General features: G+C 38.0%; 1 protein-coding gene across 1 annotated transcript in view; it reads left to right on the top strand.

Moving 5' to 3' along the window:
• The first annotated feature begins 851 nt into the window (after positions 1 to 851).
• Positions 852 to 22,733, top strand: part of snx7 (sorting nexin 7) — a 34,667-nt gene continuing 12,785 nt past the window's right edge. The window contains exons 1-8 of the mRNA XM_067486470.1: positions 852 to 1,036; positions 7,637 to 7,822; positions 8,524 to 8,634; positions 9,272 to 9,430; positions 10,728 to 10,926; positions 11,064 to 11,263; positions 13,104 to 13,190; positions 16,646 to 16,798. Coding sequence (XP_067342571.1) covers positions 953 to 1,036; positions 7,637 to 7,822; positions 8,524 to 8,634; positions 9,272 to 9,430; positions 10,728 to 10,926; positions 11,064 to 11,263; positions 13,104 to 13,190; positions 16,646 to 16,798 — 1,179 coding nt within the window. The 5' untranslated portion in view covers positions 852 to 952. The remainder of the gene's footprint in view (positions 1,037 to 7,636; positions 7,823 to 8,523; positions 8,635 to 9,271; positions 9,431 to 10,727; positions 10,927 to 11,063; positions 11,264 to 13,103; positions 13,191 to 16,645; positions 16,799 to 22,733) is intronic.

Here is a 22,733-nt window from a genome sequence, read left to right as displayed (position 1 = left end):
CACATTGAAGAAATCTAATTTTTTCTTCCGTAAGATAAGCAAACTTTCAACTTTCAACAAGTAGCAAAACATTTAAACTTTGAGGATATAAATTGTTTCCAGTGACAGCATTATTATGCTATTTGCTATACACATTTAACGCATTTTCTCTATCAGTCATTACATAATTAAGTGTTTCTTTCAGTAAAGGGGTGTAGCAGTGATGTAACAATGTGCACATGCTTTGTACTTAAGTTATAACATGCTGTATTAAAGAAAACAAATATCAAGTTTCAATAAAATACATTTTCTATATCAAAGCCTGGATGTTCACTTATTGTGAACATTTCACTTACAATACAGATAAATTTAGCAGTTCTTCCAAAAGTCTTTCCTCCTACGATTAGTGAAGTTATTTGAATGTTGAAAATAATGTTTTTAAAGTAACCGCAAAACAATGCTCAATTTTAGTTTTATTCAGTGTTAAAGATAATTTACAAACCGTTTCTAGGAAGCAACTGCAACTGAAATCACTGCTCTATTCAGAAGCTCACAAAAATATAGAACATTTTAGTATCACGGCATTTGATACTACTTTAAAAAACAATCAATTGAAGACATTTTATTTTATAAAGACAAAGAAAATACTGCAACAGTCATGTTATTTTATCTTTCAATTCATCATGAAAACTAATAAATGTATTGCTCGTTTTTTTTTCTTACCCAGTTTGCTGACAAAACAAACAAACCAAAAAGATCATTTAAACGATTATGTGTTGTCAGAATCCCATTAACGTGAATTTGGTGATTACGTCCAGTGGCTTTAAATGCAGAGCTTTTATTTTGAAGTCCGCCAGAGGAAACGTTTTCATCCGGTCTCTGTTTGGTTGTGCAGCTCTGAAGTTGTGGTGGAACTTTTCAGTTCCCATGTCTGTTTGATGAACTCTGTTCATTTAGAAAGTTTGACAGTGAGATGAGCGGACAGACGGTGCCCGCGGACTTCTCAGGACACATGTTGGACCTGGATGAGGACGAAGACCTGGAGGTTTTCAGCAAGGTAAAGACAAACTCTCCGAAAGAAGTCGAAAGCTTTAGTTTGAAACTGGAGCATTGGCTTTCTTGCTACGTGGATTTGTGGCTGTACACACACCTTAACTTTAGCGTGCGAAGCAAGTGAAGGATGTGTAGTGTATTTTAGTGTCTTAATGTAGTTCTTTAGTAAGTAGTTTCAGCCCGGTGACCACACTCTGACCACATACCGTCACATAAAGAAGGAAGGAAACTAAACTACCCCGTGTCAGCTGATGAGCTGACCTTAGGACCCGTCAGTGTCTTTACTGAAAGGCTAACGCCAAACTCCGTACAGTTTGTCAATAATAACATTTTTAGGTTTATTATTTACACAAGGCTGACAATTACTTGTAATATAACTAATGTAACTAGACACATTTCCTTCCCAGCACTGCGTCAAAACAACAACCAGCATTTAATCTGGCAGACTTAAGTTCTGCTTTACCTGTTTGCTGTTTACTAGCACATTGTGTGGACGTGAATGAACCGTCTGACTTTGAATGTGCAGTTAACAAAGGCCTGTGTCGATGCCGAATTAAAATATTACAACCACCGATTTGATGTACTTTTAGAAAAGGTTTTGTGGGTAATGTGTCATGCACATTGTCAAGGTTATATAACATTATTATATGCAGTTTGGTGGGACGATCCTTTGAATGAAAGGAGGTTCCATGTAATTAGTTGGGGCGAACATTGCAGACTAATCTTCTTCTTTGTGAATTCTTTGACTACCCAAATAGCTAGGATTAGTGCAGTTTAAACTGCTTTTGTTTATTTGAAAAATGAATGAACATAGGCCGCATGTCATTAACAAATAGTAGCTAATAGATGTTGCTAACAGCTAATATAATTTAAAAAGAAATTAAAATGAATACAGTTGTTCAACAATTGCTTTCATCTTTTCTAATAGTAGCTACTAAGTTTGTATGATAAAGTGCATTATTTTTTCACAATCTTTTCAAAAATTAATAATTAAATTAATAAAATGGAGTTAATCATTCTTCAGGCCAACTTTACTCTGCAAAAATAAAAATAAATCCGGTTTTAAGAACCAAGTACCAACAATCATTGAACTGCTGTAGTGGCGCGTGTGTGTGTGTGTGTGTGTGTGTGTGTGTGTGTGTGTGTGTGTGTGTGTGTGTGTGTGTGTGTGTGTGTGTGTGTGTGCGCGTGTTAGATGAAAGCATCAAATTTGCATGGTCTAGCCAAAAGCAGGAAAAACAGGAAATACAAACCAGATAGCTATTGTGTGAAAAATATTAGACCATGAATTTGTGAGTTACACATTTTAATATTATTGTTGTTATTATTACATTTCACTCCCAATATCCTCTATCTCCAGCAACAGTAAACTCACAGTATCTGGTGAGCTGGAGCCAGTATATCTTGAGACCCTTTTTCTGCTCTGGAACATCCGTGGACCAGATTTAACCTGAATCCTAATGTACAAGTCAGCTGGATTATAGGTGGTTGCTTTTTACTTTGCTCGACCCCTAAAGTTACTTCCAGGCACAGTTGCTCTTTTCCTCAGACTGACAGGTACATATGGTATTAAAAATAAACAGGCTGCAGGGAGGTTACCTTGGTCCAGTGGTATTCAAATTATTCAGGAGAAATCCCAAAGTAAGGGATGGGTAGTATTAGGATCGCATCCATGTTAGTATCAATAACAGTGTGTAGGTGAAACTCTTATCCTCAACATTCTTCAACTCCACTGATATGGATGCTTAGCAGATCTGCAGAAGACCGGAAAATAACATTTTATTTTCCTTCATTGGCATGTGAAAAAATATAGAACTTTTTAAATGATGATCTGAACAGCCCATTTTGGAAAAAGCTAATCAATTATAAAATGATTTGGATCCCCCGAATCATTGTAAGTTGTATCAGTATAGAAATGCAGTCCATGTTTTTATTACATTCTGTCTTTTTCCTCCTTCCTTCTTTCATTCTGAACTAGAAAAGGCTACCGTCTAAAAAAGCAGACATCAAATGTGCAGTGTGGACACAGAAGCTGGAGCCAAGTGTACTCATTGTTAAGAACTGAACAGGATTGTGTAATAAGAACTAACTACTTGCACTGTGATCTTGAATTTGCTGTATTTGATTGAGATGTCGTATTTGTTTTCATGCTCCACTCTGACAGTGGTTCCTGCAGTCTGCAACAAAGGGTGCATTTGTTTAAATCCTGCGTAGCATGGATGGGAGGCAGATTGACATTTGCTCACATACAAAGGTCTTAAAGTGAAAATGTGATGCTCAAAAAAATGAGCATTCCTAAAATTTGTAGATGAGACAGGGAGCAGAAAGTGTTTCCGAAAATGTTGATCTACACTCTGTATTGTCCTTGAACTCAACTCTGTTTTACTCTCATGGTAAACGCTGTGGACAAAGGGAAGGATAGGTCCACTTGTGACAAGAAGACAATAATATCCATTGCAACTAAAGTCCTGAGTTAGAGTACAGGAGTCATTCAAATGTTCATCCAAACACTCCTTGTTTATTGGTTAACCATGGTGCCAGCTGAAATGTGTGTGTTTGTGTCAAATGCCTGACACAGGGGGTAGAAGCAGTGTGCCATTTAGGCAGTAGGGACTGCTTTGCTATGAACATGGACCTGCCAATGTGGTAGATAGTCAAAATGAAAAATCTACACAAACTTGACACTTAGCCAATTTTAAACCCTGCGCACATCAGAATGAAGATGCTAAAACAATTAACTGTGGAACCATAACAGGCAGGCCCTCTGTTTGTGTTCTTGTTGATATTCTTTTAGTAGAACATTGCTAAATGTGCAATTATCCATTAAGATTATAGGCCACAACTTGCAAAGTGACAATGGCTCCTTTTTATTAAACTTCACAAGGCAGGAATTTATTGTTGCCGTTATTTACTTAGTGTTTGCAAGATCTACAGTTGATCCATTTACACACAGTTGCTAATGTGTTATGAGGGCTCAATGTGTGAGTGAGTCAATCAATTTACATTTGACATATCAGGCAGCATGTCAGACCTAACAAAGGGTGATGACTTAGTCTTAAGCAGAAATGCTCCATTTAGCATTTTTACTTTAGCTGGACTTTAACTTTATCAGGTAAATGTTTGTCATGATACCGTTAACCACTTTAGTTTTTATCAGTCAAGAGAAAGTAGAGAGTTAAACATAACAACAATGCATTTGTGTAACTCTAAGTGCATCATTATTATTGGATGGTTTTTCAGAGGAAAACAGTGATTTCAATTACCCAGAGTGGTAATAAATGGCCCTATAGCTTATCGGTCCTGACCAATCAGGACCTAATACCAAGTTTTGATCAATGCTTGGTACCTATCACTCATCATAAAGATCTTTAATTAAGACTCTAGTGTGTAAGAACAGAGCGAAAGAATGTTCCTTTAACAATTTACTCACTCCTTTTGGAAATTATCAACATTTGTTTATCACAGCATTGCATTGATTACAGTGTGTTTGATATTAATTTAGATTTTTTTGACAATACAATGGTTTTCAGCTTGTCCCTTCACGGGTCGCCGAAAATAATTAACCAAAAAAAAAAAGTTTCTTTTATGTCAAAGAGAGAACAGATTTAACACAGTAATTCAGATCAAGTAAAAATATTACACGGAACATTATTAGGAAAACTGTGCATGTAATAGTTTTGCCAACTATCCATGGAATGCCTGAAATTGTTGTACTGATTATAATAATTTTCTGACTTTTCACTACAGATTGTTCAAAATTTTCAATGCTATGTTGATATTCCCCTCAGATATTTACCTGGGGAAGAATGAGTTACAGTCATGGTACTTAGAGGACTACTGAAGGAAATGCTAATTCATTACTATAAAATGCACAGGTTATCTTTAAAATGAGTGTTGTCACTGCTGGTCTTTGGCTTCATTACAGTTGACTATTTGCTATGTTTATACTGAATCAAAGCTCCTGTTGATCTGTGCTGAATCTCTGGCTTTAGAGCTGAGAACTGTTTCACTCTTAAGTGGCATTACAGTAGTATTTCTATGAAAGAGGAGATGGACCAAGTGGGGATTAATCCAGTCCAATTTTTTATTTATTTATTTATTTTTATTTTTTTACAGAGCATATTTAGCTTCATCAAGTACTTACCCCACACACCATCTGGATAGGTTTGCAAATTGAAAATGCGCCCACAGGGCCCAGATGGCTCCCAGAATTAGTAGTCAAAGATAAACTGGGTGTATCAGTGTTGATAAGCCTAACTTCTGAAAGTCGGAACAGTCACAGTCTTCTAGAATAATAATCATACGTACAGTTCTGTAGTTCCATATGCAATTAAGTGAAAATCTGGAGGTAAAAAAGTATAGTGTTTAAAGAGTAAGCCTGAATTGAGGCCTCTATGCAATTTCATTTTTAGGAAATCGTGGTTCAGCAGTCTTTAGTAGTGTAATGTTATAGAAACTAGAATCTTTTTAGAAACGACTAGGGAACTACAGACTAAAGGCAGTGACTGGGGAAGAAAGAAAAAAGTTTTAAGTTTGTGCTATCTGATTTGTAAGATATGCTCTTTTTCTTTTTTGGCTGTAGAGTATAGACCCTTGAAAGTTACTAGCCTAGCCAAGAGACTGAGCTAGTGCTTAGGCTAGGCTTACAAAAGGGGTGGCTTTAGCTCAGATGGTAGGCAGTCCAGGATCTCCGATCCCGGCTACATGTGGAAGTGTCCTTGGGCACAACACTGAACCCCAAGTTGCTCCCGGTGGGTCAGGTGAGCACCTTGCATGGCAGCCACCACCGTGTGTGTGTGTGTGGTTGTGTGTGTGTGTGCATTAACATTATAAAGCACTATGTATAAAAACACTATATAAGTGGGCATTTACCATTTACTTAGGTATGTTTTAAGAGAAATGAAAAACCGGTACTGTGATACTCTAACAAACCTAATTGAGCTTACTATGAGGCATTACATATATATAAGCAGACCAGATGAAGTCCATTTGCAGTAGTGAAAGTAAAATTTGGAATTCAATAAAATTTAATATTTGTACTTCAACTCCAATTCAAAAAACGTAAGGATGATGAATAAAACATAAAAAAAGAGAATGCAATGATTTGGAAATCGCATCAACCCGTATTTTATTCACAATAGACCTTAAGCAACATATGAGACGTTAAAAGTGATATTTTACCATTTAATCTAAAAATATTACCTAATTTTGATGAAAGCAACACAAAAAGGTTGGAACTAGGGCAACAAAAGGCTGATGAAATGAATTGGCAACAGGTCAAGAAACATGACTCGGTGGAAAAGGGTCATTGCAGAGAGTCAGAGCCTGTCGAATGTAACGATGGGCAGAGGTTAAACAATTTTAGAAAAACATTACATACAACATCTGTCCGTCCGTCAATCTGTCTGTCCGTCTGCCTGTCTGTCTTTGTCCTTTTGGCTTATCCTGTGAGCTGAATGGCTGGATGCTCTTTCTGACACAACCCTCCCCAATTTCTACTGGGCTTGGTGGTGCGTGAACATCAAACAAGAATCTCTCTGTGCAAGGGACAAGGCCGAAGGTCAGAACTGGATGCGTGTGATCTTCAGGTCCTCAGGTGGCGCTGCATTAAAAACAGACATGATAGTCCAGATCACTGCATGGGCTCAAAAACACTTCCAGACATCAATGTTTGCTATGCAGTCCACAAATTTAAGTTAACGCTGTATCATGCAAAGAAGCCATATTTGAACATGATCCAGAAACATTGCCATTTTCTCTGGACAAAAGCTCATTTAGAATGGCCTGATGTACAATGGAAAACTGTTCTGTGGTCAGACGAATCAAAATCTGAAATTATTTTTGGAAACCATGGACGGCATGTCCTGCGGACTAAAAAGCAGAGGGACCATCCAGTTTGTCATCAGCAGACAGTTCAAAAGCCTTGTATGGGGGGGCATTAGTGTCTATGGTGTGGGCAGCTTACACATCTGGAAAGGAACCGTCAATCCTGAAAAGTAAATAGAGGTTTTAGAGCAACATATGCTCCCATCGAGACAACATCTCTTTTAGGGAAGGACTTGCATACTTCAGCAAGACAATGCAAAACCACATACTGCATCCATCACAACAGCATGGCTTTGCAGGAGAAGAGTCAGGGTGCTGAACTGGCCTGCCTGCAGTCCAGACCTTTCACCAATACAAAACGTTTGGTGCATCATTAAACGAAAAATCTGGCAACAAAGGCCCAGAACTGTTAAGCAGCTAGAATCCTGCATCAGACAAGAATGGGAATACATTAATCTCAAAACTCCAGCAACTGGTCTCCTCATGTCCCAGGCATTTACAGAGTTTTTAAAAGAGGGAGGGTGTTACCAAATTCCAAATGAGCTAATATTTTCCATGAAATGGTAAAACGGATATTTTACTTATGTTCTATTGTGAATAAAATATGGGTTGATCTGATTTGCAAATAATTTGCATTCTGTTTTTATTTAAGTTAAACACTTTTTTGTATTGAGGTTGTTGAATAACATATATTTAAACTATTTGGATATTAACTTTTGCACATGATTTTCATAACAGTACAAACCAATTTAACAATTGCATTTTTTCGTTGGCCCAGAACATATCCCTGGAAGATGGAAACCCTATGCCCAACTCTCCCGGCTCTATGGTCAACCAGTACAGACTGGAGGATGATGAAGAGCAGCAGGATCCCAACACCAAAGACCTCTTCATCACAGTTGACAAGCCAGAGAGCCATGTGACTGCCATTGAAACCTTCATAATGTACAGAGTCATAACCAAGGTGATGAAGATGTCTGTATGCCTACAGCATGGTAAAATGAAATTATATACTGCATTAGGCACCTCAGCAAGTCAGTTCTAACTGAGAGAAGAACTCAGAAAATGGCTTTTATTTACATGAGTAAAAGTATGTTCATCAACTTTTTTACTTGAGGAAAAGACTTGTACCTTTGACATTTATATGAGCTCCAGAGTGGCCCTTTACCTTACCATGAGAAGAGATCCAAATACAAATGATCTTAGTAAAACTTTTCAAAAACTGTATAATATCTGCTGCATACTGTCTTTTTCTACCATCCTTTCAGCATGGTGTGTCTCCTCATTTACTCCTGGGTCAAAGCAGACTGGGGTGTTTCCTCTAGTGCTGTCACTATGTACAGTACAGTCCAGTACAGTGCCTAACAGTGCTGTTTCCAGACACACAGAAGAGGTGGTCTGCAGCAGCTCCTGTGTTATTATTGAACTAGAACAAAAAAATGTGTGGTTTACATGTTTGACTTTGTGGAAATCTGAATATCACAAATGATGTTATGAGTACTACATAATACAGTACAATTGAGACTCGTCATGGAGACTGCTATAGGACGGGGAAATTAATGCTATACTCTTTAATGTTATTCTACGCAATGTAACGTGTACTGTATGTGTATGTAACAATGTTGGATCTAATGATGATTGGACTAATTTGGAACTTCTCTCCAGACCACTCGAGGTGAGTTCGACTCCAGTGAGTATGAGGTACGCCGGCGCTACCAGGACTTTATGTGGCTCCGAAGCAGACTTGAAGAAAACCACCCAACACTTATCGTCCATGTGAGTGTCAGCACAACACATCATCTGCTTTACACATCTGTGGGCTGCTGCAGAGTCAAAGAAGACCATACCAGAGTTTTGCGCGTGTCAGCCTATTGACCACAAGTCACATAAATTTAACGTTGCTGCCAGGCATTTTCCAAAGCTCTCAGTGGAGAGAAGATCATTGTAAGTAATTTTCTTACAGTCACGGATTCCTTTAGTTTCATTTGCATGCACATGGAAATTGGTCCAGATGTCTCCAGAATTTCATACTTTTTTTTTCTGGAAATGATGTTTGAGAAGATACAGAAACAAGAAAGTCTAATATGTTAAATAAAGAACAAATATTTTGATATTTGCAAATGAAATTCTGATTAAAAATGCATCCTTTTCTCCTCTGATTTTTAAGCACATTTTTTTAAGCACACACAAAGCATATGTTCAAATAATATGAATTTGGATTTGATCTGCTTATTAGGGCTACTTGTAAAGAAGTAAAATCTGAACATGAAAAGAAAAATAGGAGCTACCTTTTTACTCAATGTACACATAGCCAATGCAGATTTCCCTGTTTGCTTGCCATTTGGAACTGCATCATCTTCATACCATGGCACTGGTACTGTTTGGCACTCTAACTCATTTTCTCTTTTCTCAGCCACTGCCTGAGAAGTTTGTGATGAAAGGTATGATGGACCGCTTCAACAATGACTTCATCGAGACCCGGAGGAGGGCCCTACACCGTTTCCTCAACAAGATCTCCGAGCATCCCATCCTGTCCTACAGCGAGTGCCTTAAAGTCTTTCTCACTGCAGAGGTCTCGCTCTCTCTTTTTCACTCTCTTAGTCACTCCCTGACTCACTCACTCAAAAATTAACCTACAGTATTATCTGCATAGGATCAAAAAGTTGGTTTTATCGAGAAATTTTTTAATCAAAATGCAAAATGACCACCAGGTATTTACACACCACCACTTCAATTTAATCTTAATAGTGTCACAAAAAAATTATTAGCTCTTCACCAAAATATTGAATTCCAAATGTTTACATCTTCACATTTTTGTTTGCAGACTAAACAAGACGCACGAACGAGTTTTAAATGTATTGGTCAACATTTGTAAACTTTGGATGAAGACAGGCTGTTCCTCTCTGCTTCCAGTCTATATGCTAAGCTAGGCTAACCACATCCTTTCTCTGTCTTGGAACTGAGCATGCAGACACTATATTGACCTTGATATTGAAGGAAAGAATTACATTTTCCAAAACAATTATTTCTTTAGAGCTTTTCATATAATGTTAAATGAAGCTTGCAAGTGTCATTTCCTGGTGAGCTACACCTGTATAATCTGTTTGCTTTCATGGAATCAATTAGTTGTACAAATTACCCCTTTATATTTATCTTTTCAACTTTGGCTTAATTGGGGTTTTTTTTTTTTTTTTTTTTTTTTTACCTTTGTTCCTGGTCTGGTTTTGTCTCGTTAACAGCGGCCTTAGTAATACTATGGTTGTAATGCTACATTACACGTTATTGGCAACAGCAGCTTTTGGGTGTGCGGATGGGACTTTCCAGCTAAAATGTGGACAAGAACGAATTTCATACTGGAGCCCAATCACCTTCATTATGTATTTAAAATTTGTTTTTCTGGAAAAGAAACCAAAAGAAAAGATACCAAATCACCACTGAACAATGCAGGCGCCCTCATTTCAGCTTATCTGCTTGTCTTTGTCAAATGATATATTTTTACCAAAAATGTGAACAGCTTACGATCTTCTGCGTTCTTGTTTGCATTAACCATGACATTTACTAGCCAGAGGGTTAGCTCAGCTAGCTGCGCTCTGTTTTCAGTACTCCAGTCCATCAGTATGTTTACGTGCGATGTTCATGTGGGAAACTAAAACGCTGCATTCAGAATATTTCCTCATCAAAACTGTCAGGTATGGCACATGATTATGTCTTCCTGTACAACCCTAGTAAATACTAGTGAAAGTTAATTTCCAACAGCCAGCTATACATCTCTCAGTTGGGAAGACGTCCACATTTTTATTTTCAAAACAGGAGCTAGATCAGCACTGGTACACAGTTTACCTAAAAGCCTTTGGTATGACATCCTGCAGGACCTGACAGCTCACAGGAAACAGGGTGCAGGCTTTTTGAGCAGGATGGGGGAGACGATGAAGGCAGTAGCCAACTCAGTACGAGGCTTGAAAAGCCGGCCAGAGGAGTTCACTGTGATGCAGGAGTATGTGGAAGACTTCGGCAACAAGATGAGCTCAGTGGATAGAGTCGCCCAAAGGATCGCTAAAGAGCAGAGAGGTACTGCAGCACTCACACTGAGGAGTCGTTTCTGACTTTTACAGATTTTTTTTCTTTAATTTCTAGATTGGAGTGACCGGTTGCTGTTTTATGAGCAAGAATCCCTAAGTGCTGAAATCTGTCCTCTGTGCTTCCAGAGTATCTGGATGAGCTGAAGCAGTATGGCCCCACCTACACTCAATGGGCAGGGTTTGAGGAAGAGCTCGGAGACCCACTGAAGGGTGTGGCCAGCTGTGTGGACCGGTGTAGTAAGGAAACAGAAGAGCAGGTCTGCCATCTCTCTGAGGTCCTGATCCCCACCCTGCATGAGTACGTCCTTTGTAGTGAGACATTGAAGGTAGGCCCTAGCCACACTTCTCACATCTGCAACCTACCTTACTATAGAGATAATAGAGAACAGGGAAACTCAATAATTATGGCATCTACAAAATAGAAACAATCTATAGGAATGAAGAATTTCATATTTTTGCTCCAAATAATAAAATTAAAATTTTCACGCCTACCTGTTGTAAGTCCAGGTGAAGTTCCACAGAAAAATGCCCCCAAAATCACCTTGGTCTGAAAGTCCTATTAGCCTTTGTTTTGAACAAGTTACATGTAGCAAACAAGAAAAATACCAACTATGTTTGGGAGAGGAAGATTTACACAATGGTATTTTCACAATTTCCACACTTCACTGGATCACTGTATGCTATTAAGGTTTCTTGCAACAAATAAAAAAAAAAATCAACTCACGCCTGCTATCAGCAAATTAAAATTTAGTGCAATGTTTTTCTTTGCTCGAACATGTCTTGATCAACAGAACATGAAGCCAAGATCAACAGAGTAATAAAGAAAATCTGTTAAGCCAACACTATTTGACACTGCTACACATGGCTTGCCAAAAAGTAAATAGATCACTATGGGAAAATGTAAACATGGTTCAGTTTATATGAAGGTAAAATTAAGATTTGCAGGCAAATTCCAGGTTAATTCAAGGTAAGTGTAGCAGCAAATATACCTGTCAGTAAGAATTACTGATACAGCAATGCTTGATCTCTTCTGTTATGCAACATGTGCTCAGTTGTGCACAATTCCGAAACAAGCTCCAATGGAGCCATTGGTGGTCTTTACCCTGAAATACATTACAGCACACACATTCCATGTGCCAGTGGATATTCAAAATCTGTACTACATTTACATTTAGTGATTTGGCAAAGCGACAAAGTTTAAATGCATAGGAAACTACAGAAGAGTTCTGTTTTCATCAATTTTTAGAATATTTGGAGAGGGGCTGCTGGGTGTGCATAGTTTTTTATTTATTTTTTTTTTTTAGCTGGTTCTACCATTGTGGCACCACTGAGCTAAAGAGCTTTGCTTAGGATCTTTTGCTGTGTGGTAAAGGGACCAGTAGATGCCGTTCACAATATAATATGTCTCAGCAGCTTAACTTCAATTTTCTCTTTGTCCCAAAAATCTCTAAAGGCTCACATTTGCTTATGTTCTATTGTGAATAAAATATGGGTGGATGAGATTTGCAAATCATTTGCGTTATACACATTGTCTTACCTTTTTTGAATTGAGGTTGTAGAATAACATATATTTAAACTATTTGGATATTTACTTTTGCATATTATATTCATAACCGTACGAACACATGGCTCACTCAGTGCCTAAATGCTAATATGACAGCATGCAGTTCTGATTTGTCTTGGGTTAAAACTGACATGTAAATGTAACTATGTATGACTTAGTATGATTGCAGTTGAGACTTGTACAGAAAAATGACCAGGATTTAGATGCCATCAGATTATCGAAAAGAAAGTTGAAATAAGTTTGAGTGTGTTTATGAACATATTGGTGATTTTGTCGCAGTATTTCATGCACTGACATATGTGTCAGAAAAACTGATAGTACTGTTTCCAACCAGGTTTACAAATCGCTGCTGGTAAACAATAGGTTTAAAATGCGGAAGAGCAGAGAAAAGTCCATTCCTGACTATGTGGCATGTGGGGCAGATGTAGAAATAAACTGAGATTTCCGCAAAATGAACGACTTATAGGCAGTTAAGATAAATTCTCTTTAAATTGATTCTTCCTTTCAGCAGCAGAAATATATCTTAGACATTTAGTTGTTTCTGAAAAAGCGTGACCTTGAACAAGTATTACTAAAAGTAACATTTTACTGGTCTTTCCTAGGCTGTGATGAGGCGGAGAGACAACATCCAGGCTGAATTTGAAGCCAAGAACGAGGCTCTAATATCCAGAAAAGCTGACCAAGAAACTGTAAGTACAATTTTTACATCCCACACACACTGACAAAGTCTGACACACGCGCTCCCCTCCTCATTTCCCGAATCCCTCTGTTTGTGTGTCCTGGAGTCCAATCCTCCCAGAGATTAGGTGTAATAAAGTGAAGCATGGAGTGGGGCCTCTCTCACAGGGCCACCCTTAGCTCATATTGTGGAGGAAAGTGGGCTTCCTGGGAGGATTATCTAAATATCCCTGCTTGTTGACTGCAAGTCAGTCCGCAGCTCAGTGGGAATAAGAGCTGTCAATATTATTTCACACCGTAAGCCCAGCAGCTAATCATGGCATAATGAAAATTCCCGTATCAGTTTTCGATACCCGACTGTCTTCAAAATGTCAGGAGACAAAGAATGGAGACATGAAATTAGGCAAGCAAAGGACAGAGCTATTTTTTAACACTGTACTGGGGGTGTTTGCATCTTTTTGCATGTTGTGTCTGTGTGTGTAGACTTGCAGGTGTGTGTCCTAGCTGATATCAAAATCCATCTGTGAGATTTTAATTAAGAAGCAGGATGAAGATATTCCCCCACAGACGTGTATTGTATTCCTGCTTTAATTAGCCGTGTGTGTGTGTGTGTGTGTGTGTGTGTGTTTGTGTGTCTTAAGGTGGGGTGGGGGCGACTTTAATTCAGTTCTTCAGCTTCATATCAGATCTGCACTAATGAGAGGGGGAAAAATCAAATGCATGCCTTTGTAACCATTTCCAGCGGGGCTTTTTGTCAAAGAAATGATGCGGCCACATGCTGAGCCAAATGAAAACCCAGGAAACACACGTGCTTTCATTCATCTTTTATTTGGAAGACCTTCCCTTGGGTTATTAATTTATTAGCTATGTGGGAAAAATGTTGGATTGTAAGAAGTTGTCATTTGGGCAATTAGGGAGGCCAACTGTGTTATAGTATACAAGGTATTTTCTTATTGACAGGGCACAGGGTACAAGTGAACAGAACTGCCTTTTTTTCTTTTGACCCATTGTTTCTATGACTGCATATCTTAGATTGACAGATCCTGTTATTAGGACTGACATTCAATGTCTCAGTAATACCATACATGTTTCAGGGCATTTATACAAGGGGAAAAAAAATTTGTTTTAACAACCAACCAACTCCTGGTGTCCACATGTTAGTTTTTTGTCATGACACAGTGCTGAGTAGCACAGGAATCCTTGTAAGAGCAGCTTTGTGCTTTACTTTAACGGAGAAGGCAAAATAGACGGATGCATGTTAGTAAAACCAACCAATCATTCCCCACTGTGAAAGAAAATCTCCTGTAAAGTAGACCACAGCTTAATTCTCACTTTTGAAAGTTTATACAGGTGTGTTTTTCAAATATGTTGTTGTCAGACAGTCTGGTATACAGCAGGTTGCTCACTACTGCTGCCATTGAAGTGCAGTTTAGTCAGGGTGTTACATTAGTGGCACATTTGTATTGGGATGCATCAATCTTGATATTTCTCGATCCAAGTGTAAAGAGGTGTCTGTGGATTTGAGAGAAAAAAATTGGGGAAAAAACATGGAAAATCTTAAGGCTACAAGTTCATCTTCAGATCTCTTAATGTTCCTGTGTCCACTGTGCGCAATATCATGAAGAGGTTTACAGCCCGTGGCACTGTAGCTAACCTCCCTGGATGTGGACTGAAGAGTGAGGATTGTTCGAATGATTGATAAAGAACCCCGATTAACTTCCAAACAAATTCAAGCTGAACTGCAGAGACAGGGTACAACAGTGTCAGCTCACACTATCCGTCGCCAACTGCATGAAAAGGGACGCTATGGTAGAAGACGCAGAAGGACACCACTGCTGACACAAAGGCATAAAAAAGCAAGACTGGAGTCTGTAAGAAACTCATTCATGGTTACAGGAGGCGAATGATTTCAGTTATTTTTTCCAAAGGAGGTGCTACCTAATATTAAGTTAGTGGGAGAGCTTGTTACAACTGTAATGAACGTCAGGGAGACTTGCAGCAGGTGCTCATTTTCCCATTTGGGATTTAGCTTAGATATTTTCTGATGTGACCAACAAATGGCTGAATGGAGTTTATCTCTAGATAAAGTCAGTTTGGCTAAAGGAGTTCCAGCACACAGAACACTGAAACACAGCGGTGGGAAGCTGAGTTCTGGTGAACTGGTTGGTTGCTAATGTGTATTCATATGAAGGACAGCACATACCAAGACTGAGCTACAATCATCACTTCTGTGGCAGTACGTGTTGTTATGTCATTGCTGTCAGTTCCTTTAGGCATAATATCAGGACTAATGATCTGAAAACAAATATGAACAATAAACCAGAAATGTCAGGTATGAACAGTATTTTAGAGTTGTACTGAACTCTAGATAAAATTCTTTCTCAACCTAAACGGTACAGAAAATCATTTCATCACACCAACTTGACTTTTGAATTAAACCTTGGAATTAAATTAAAGAGCCTCTAATTATGTCAATTCTTTTTGTGTTTCTCTGACACCTCACACAGCCAGCATGGGGCAGTGTGGCTCTAATTTATAAAATGAGTTTTCAAGCAAAAGTAACCTTAACGCTTTTTCTACAGTGTCTGTAATTAAAAAATATGGTAAAAATGATTTGATAAGATTTTGTCAGTTTACGCAGTGCCATCAAATTCTGTGTGAGTTTAAGCTGTAGGCATTTACTGAAAGCTCCAAGAATGCACTACACCAACAGACTCACTTTATACAATGTAACTTGTATTAACATTTATTTATTCAACTTTCAGTTGACTTTTGCATTTTCGATTAAAACATTGATAATGCATCTTGTCAAGAATGATCCCTTATTTAACCGGCTGTGATTACAGAAAGTGGATAAAATCAATAAACATCAGTAAAAACCTGTAACATCTTTCCCTATTGCTTTTTTTAGTTCCATATCATGTCTGTAATTGCTTGAAAATTCTCTTTGCCATATTTAAATTTTTTTTTTCAGTTTAAAGCACTAGTGTAAAAGTATTTATTTTCCCATTAAAAACGGTATCAGTGGTGTGTAACCTTGTGATGCTTTTAGTGGTTTAGAGCATGTTTAACTTCAGTTTGAGTAAAGGATTTGAAGTTGTGCTTCTGCTTTCAGTTGAGTAGCTTTTTTTTCAGACAAGTAGTTGCACTTTCACTTGAGTTTGGTTACTGCTGCCACCTTTTTTGTATTTATGCGCCTTGCTCTGCAGTGTATCAGTTGTGTACAGCCTACCAGTGGTATACAGTACCTGACAAAAGTTTAGAAGCACTTTAAACCAATCTGACAGCTGTCGGTAACTAACTTTGTTTAAGTAAAGGTCTATATGACGAACAAACTCTCTCTCGTTAGGAATCCTTGCAATGCAATTTTAAGGAAATTGTTTGTGCTAAGGATGGTAATAATAGAAAAAATAATATTTTGAATCATATCTGTATTGAGTCATTGCTTTGTGTGTTTAATGGGCAGCTACAAGAGGAGGTGGATGGTCTGGCTGATCGCTTGGAGCAAGCCAACAATGCCTTGAAAGGAGACTGGTCCTACTGGAAAAACAGCATGACAACTGATCTCAAATCAGCTTTTATTTCCACTGCTGAGAAAAATGTTGATTACTACGAGAAGGTGAGTTCTCAGATTAAATGTGTTTTCAGATTAAATATGTCACACTCCATGATAAATGTCAATTAAAAATATTAAAATCTAGATATACCGCGCTTTCTGAAGGTGAATGTTTATAGATTAAGCATAAATATCCACAGAATGTTTCTGAACCATCATCAGCCTTGGAACCTCCTATCCCCATACATGAATGCATCGGTTTGTATAAACTGGAGTTTTTCATCAGCAATGTGTCTGTGAGGTCTGTGGTGCACGAGAGCAGTAGAGTGGGTAATTCAAGAAAACAGAAACTTATAATTAGCTCCCACATTGATAAGACCACGAGGCTACAAAATAAGCAATACGTTATGCATGCTGTGTTCTTTCCACAGTACATTGCTGTGGCTGTGGGGTTCCTGACGTGTACCCATGTGTGTCATGACAAATTTGGTGTCTGTGTGAATATTTGACTATTGCAGTAGCACCTGGTGTGTGAGTGACATTCAAGTGATAAACTAAATTCATTCCCTTTATTTAGGGGAAAAATAAAGTGCAGTGACTGCAGGGATGATGCACAGCAGTTTTTACAAAGCTCTGCTGAAAAGAAAGCATTGCAATATAAGTTGATGAATAAAACATTGAGTAAAATGTTAAAAAAAACACTTGCAATCAGTGACACTGTCCTTCTCTTACATTGAGCAAAAAGAAAGATGAATCCTAAACAGACTGTAACTCTACTTTCTACAATGTTTACATACCAAAGGTGCCTTTGAGTGGCAAATGGACTAGTTTGACGTCTTAAAGACATTTCCCCTCTCACCCGAGAGGCTTCATGTGTTCTGACTGACTGTCTTGGAGTGTAAAGGATATAAACTGTGAAGTTAACACTTTAATAAGTTGTTCCACCTGGCTTTCATGTGTTTTGTTGATGTCTGATGTGGATCAGTGTGAATGACTGTGAAACTGCCCTAGTAGTAATGAAACAGCATCATTGTTTCTGATAATTACTGTATACATCCTCTGTTGATTGAGGGATGCCCCAGTTTGACCTACTAGCTTTTCAGTGTTAAACTAGTATATCCTTTTCCTAAGCCCCTTTCAGACATGGAGTGTAATTTAGACATTTTCCAGGCTTTCTTTGGGATGGGTGTATGTGTGAACACAAACACCCAAGTCTGTTGGCCCTGACATTACCCGGACTTTGCCCAGCCAGCTCCCTAGTGCAAAATCCGGATTATCTTCACCCAAGATCCTTTTGTGAATAAAGGTAGTAATACTCGCGTGGATTTACCATGATTGAGTGTTGATTTTGTCAGTTTCCTGCGACTGCCACAAAACCGGGCAAATACAAACAACCGAAGGGGAAGAACTCATTCATTCATACGAAGGCAATGCCGAACTGGGAGGACAATGAGATTCTGTGGTATATGGCCAGATTACAAAGCAAAACACTGTCACCTCCACAGCTTTGATTTTGCATCATGTCCTGCCCCCTGCTTGAAGTCATGTTAGAAACAGGCTTTTGTTCAAACTGATACTACTACTATACTACTTTCTACAAGTATCACTGGCTGTTGAAAAATGGATGGAGAGAAGAAAAGAAAAAGAAAAGGACATATGTTGCTTGTCTTCCTGCTGGCAGTTGACAGCTTTTGATTTGGGATGAGTTTTACACCGGATGCCCATCCTGCCGCAACCCTCCGATTTCATCCGGGCTCAGGACCGGCACCAAGGTGGTCCTTGGTGGTTGGATAGGGCCACACCTGGGGATTTGATCCCACTGCTTTCTGTATCCCAACCCGATTCTCTACAGGTTGTGCCACCAGGCCCCCTTATTATTTTATTCCTAAAATAATAATCAAATGATAACTTGAATTTAAATAACTTGAATCACTAATGTAATGTATGTCATTAGTATATTAATAACATAATTAACAAGTGGGTATTTCTGACTTCAGAGACTCTGACTTCCATTAGCTATTTTCTACAACCACATCTCAGAGCCTTCACCAGCCACGTAATCATCAGCTCTGCACATTGACTGCTATATGTGGACTCCATTAATAAAAGTTCACAATATTTACTTTTGAGATTGTTAGCAATAAGTAGTTTCACACAAACTTTGGGGAACCTCTGTTTAACTGACAGTAGTTTGTTGATTTTTAAAAATGAAAATAAGTAGAGAACCACTATAAACTTTTTATGTTCATTTTGTAAAAGGTTTAATTGGTCAGTTGTTGGTGTTAGACTAACAATTAAATTTATATTTTATTTGTCATATTATGTTAGTTTCTGGTATTTCTTATATGGTATCATGATCGTGAAAACATTTGATGTCAGTATAAATTTGTAGCGACCATCAGTGGATCCTGTCCCGAGTTTCTCAAGAAAACAGGGAGCACAGGCAGGATATTTCATAAAATTTTTAAAATGTCATGCCTCAATTTACTTGGGTTGGTCAAAGGAACTAATTAAGCCAGAACCTTTTCACCCAGCATGGAATGTAAATGACTGCTTGTAATGTTGAGAATGAGCACAGAATTGTGGCACCAAAAGCCTACATGGTGGGTTTTTTTCCTTGGGATGAATCTCAGGGGGAGAGTAATTAACCTGTTAGAAGCAGGAAGCTGGTATGTGTAGATGAGCAAAGATGAGTGTAGAAGAGTGAGATGGAGAGAGAGAAGTGCAAGTCTGCGAAGGAAGAGACAATCCTTCATATATCCAGATTAACGAGCAAGCAGCCCAGCAGAGACAGAAGAGAATTAGATGTTGAGAAAGGAACAATGGAGCCAGCCTGGAGGAGAAAGCATTACAGTAGGAGAGTGAGACAATGAAGTTGTTATGGTAACAATCATTTAGCCCGTTATAGGTTTTCTTAGATAGCTTGTGTCGAAGCATGAAGTTGAAACAGAACTATGCTTTAGATTAACTTTGGTCCTGGCGATTGGTAGTCAGCCAGCAGAGGGTAGCAGCACCTTAGTTTTATTTCTCCTCTCAGACTAGCAGGCTTTTAAAGGGTTGCCATCTCATATGGGAGAAGCTAGATTTTTACTGATTTATCCAAACTAGAGTTACCTGGAAGCTCCTTGTTTTTCTATATTTCTATAAATGCTACCTATATACCAAAGATAGAAAAGGAACTGTATGCTGTTAATAATGTGCATTTAATCACTAAAATTATGAAATGAAATAATAGCATTGACTTTAGAATAACTGCACTTAGCATCAGAGATACAAAATTTCGACGCTATTGGATTAAATCTAAAATCTTAATACCAGTAAAAAAAAAATGGGATTGCTGAAATTCACACTTAGGCTGCTAAATGGCCATTACATCTTGATTATACATAAATCTAACACTAATGTTCTTAAATTGTTTATTTAATAGCTTGATCTAAAAATGTCTAAAATAGATAGACATGTAAAAAAAAAAGTACATGCCTGACTAGTTCCAAAAGCAAAGACATTCAGTTTACTCTCATCAAGTCTTTAATAGAATCAATTAGAGTCAAATGATCTAAGAAAGACAATGGGAAAGTGTACAAACTCAGCAGAAACTACTCAGAGACTTGTAGCAGGTGACCTGCAGATTAAGTATAAAATCCTGGTTGGGCTTGACCCCCTTCTTCCAGTTAAGGGAAATGGTAATGTTGCATACAATAGAGTGCTTTTAGTTCTGTGTCAAACAATGTTTGGTCATTTCTGGTTTTGAGATGAAGGTGTCCATTTGCACAAAACCATAAGAAATCGACCCACACATTTTCATAACCTCAATATCAACCAGCATCTTTGGGATGAACATTAGAACTAGACATGGTGGAAAATATAAAAATAGAAAAGAGAGGCTAATGTGCCATGTGTTTTTGGTGCCATGATTGCTATTTTTCTTATGGCTGAAATATTTGGTTATGTCGGGGTTTATCACTGACATCATCAAGACACATGAAGAAAACTATTATATTGTCTGCTGTGTTATTTACCTTGGGGTTCACGTTTTCAAGTGCATTTCCTGTGACGTGGGAATTGTCAATGTTGACAGTTGACTGTTGTCTGAATTTGTCATGGCTGCTTTTCAGATGAGTGTGGCCTAATAATTGGTGGGTTTTCTTATGTTGGTCCTCTAAGGATGTTTCCCCATAGCGTTACATAATGTAATCTGTAACTCATAACCTAATCATAAACTTAAACAATGTTATTGTTATGGTAATTAACACACTTTATCTACAATAAGGATAGAAGTATTAAAGCAGTGAAATGGATGGATGAGCCTATGGTTTATGGATTCTTTGGCAGTTATAAATATTTCTTTGGCTGTGCATTTTTTTTACCTTTTCAGATATCTTTTTTCCCACTACTTGGCATTTAAAGACAAACCTTGTGTTCTATAGGGTATTTTTATGCCTAATGTAAGAGGAAACGCAAAGAAAACAGGCTGTAATCCTAAAACTATTGGTAGAAACAGGCAGAGAAGTAATATCTGGTCCAAAAGTCCAAATAAAATTGAAGTAGATGACCATATCCTTTCCCTCCTAGTATGTTTATTGACATTCTAAAATACGATCTGACAGATTTGCCTTTTTTATATGCCTGATGTATATCTTTATGTTGTGTTAAACCCATGTCAACACACAATCCAGGAATTTAAAGCTAACAGGACCTTTATTGCCCACAAGTTTTACAAAGCAGGGGGGTGACAGATATTGCGTACTGTTGTGACATCCAACACCTACAGAACAAACACTTACCTTTTTTAAAGGAAGCCTTTAGATTGTCATGAAGAGATCAGGTCAGCCACAAGCAGTGAGTTAGCACTCAAACTTGTCTTTGTTCACACATTTGTCTAATACATCAAAGTCGCCTCTAGATTAGGTCTGTCTAAATAATAATCATCATCTTTATCTGCCTTCACCCCACTAACAACAAAATGTTGAAACCATAGATTATATTATCTGTACAAATGGCAACACATCCACCACAACAATATTGAAGTGAAAAACCTTGATACTTTAAGATATGCTTTTGTCTTATAAAATTTAAGATGTTTTCTTTTAACTTTAATTGAAACTTTAATTTTAACTTTAATATAAATAAAATTATATTATTTCAAATACAGCTGATTAAATAGGGCTCTATATCAGGGTGAAATCCAAACAGGTCATTGCTAAAAAGCACTATCTTGTATCTAGACGGCCTTTCTCGTTCATCCATTTGCCATTGCTGGTAACATATCAAAAGAGAAAAATATCTGGTTAGACTTTTTCTTTTTTTAACAGTCTAATAACACAGATTTTGTGAGTGTGTCGTTGTCATGTTTGGGTCTTTCTTTGCAGGGTCAGGCTATCTCTCCTGGCCTCTCCCTGCACCAGCCCTGACAAAAATACTCATCACTCAGCACAGTGGCCCCAGGCAACCAAACACAGTGCAACACGTGTGTGTGGGTGGGGGGTGCAAAAATATGTGTAAAATGTTCTTATAGAAACAGCTAAAGGGCACTTCTGAATGTGAAATCATTTTTAATATAACCAGTGAAACTATTTGCTAGAAACTGATCATTCAAACTGAATTTCTCTGATTTATTGATACCTGGCCAAAAAGCTGGCCTGTGGGCCAGGTAAAACTTTTTGCCATTGCCACACGATCACACTGGACATTGCAGTCTTCCCACTAAAATCTTTATCCTTTTAAAGAGACTTCTGACTGAGGCCAATCCACTGGGTCATTTGGTGCAGCAGCAACCTTTCTATCGGCAATAGAAACACGTGTTTCCTATAAGCTTTGATTGATATATTAAAACTTAATCTGTTATTATGAGCCTTCCATTGGTAGGATAAAAAACTTATCTCGTTTGCCCTAGTTCAACAAGATTTAAGTCTGCATGGTTTTCTTGCTTCTTCACCTTTATTAATAAGTCCCAAATACCTGCTGGGTTTTGGCACACTTGTGGTTCTGCTGAGAATTC

Source organism: Channa argus, chromosome 19 (assembly GCF_033026475.1).
Source record: "Channa argus isolate prfri chromosome 19, Channa argus male v1.0, whole genome shotgun sequence".
Classification (NCBI taxonomy): Eukaryota; Metazoa; Chordata; class Actinopteri; order Anabantiformes; family Channidae; genus Channa; species Channa argus.
Note: the sequence above shows the minus strand (reverse complement) of the source record. Positions and strands in the feature narration are given on the sequence as shown.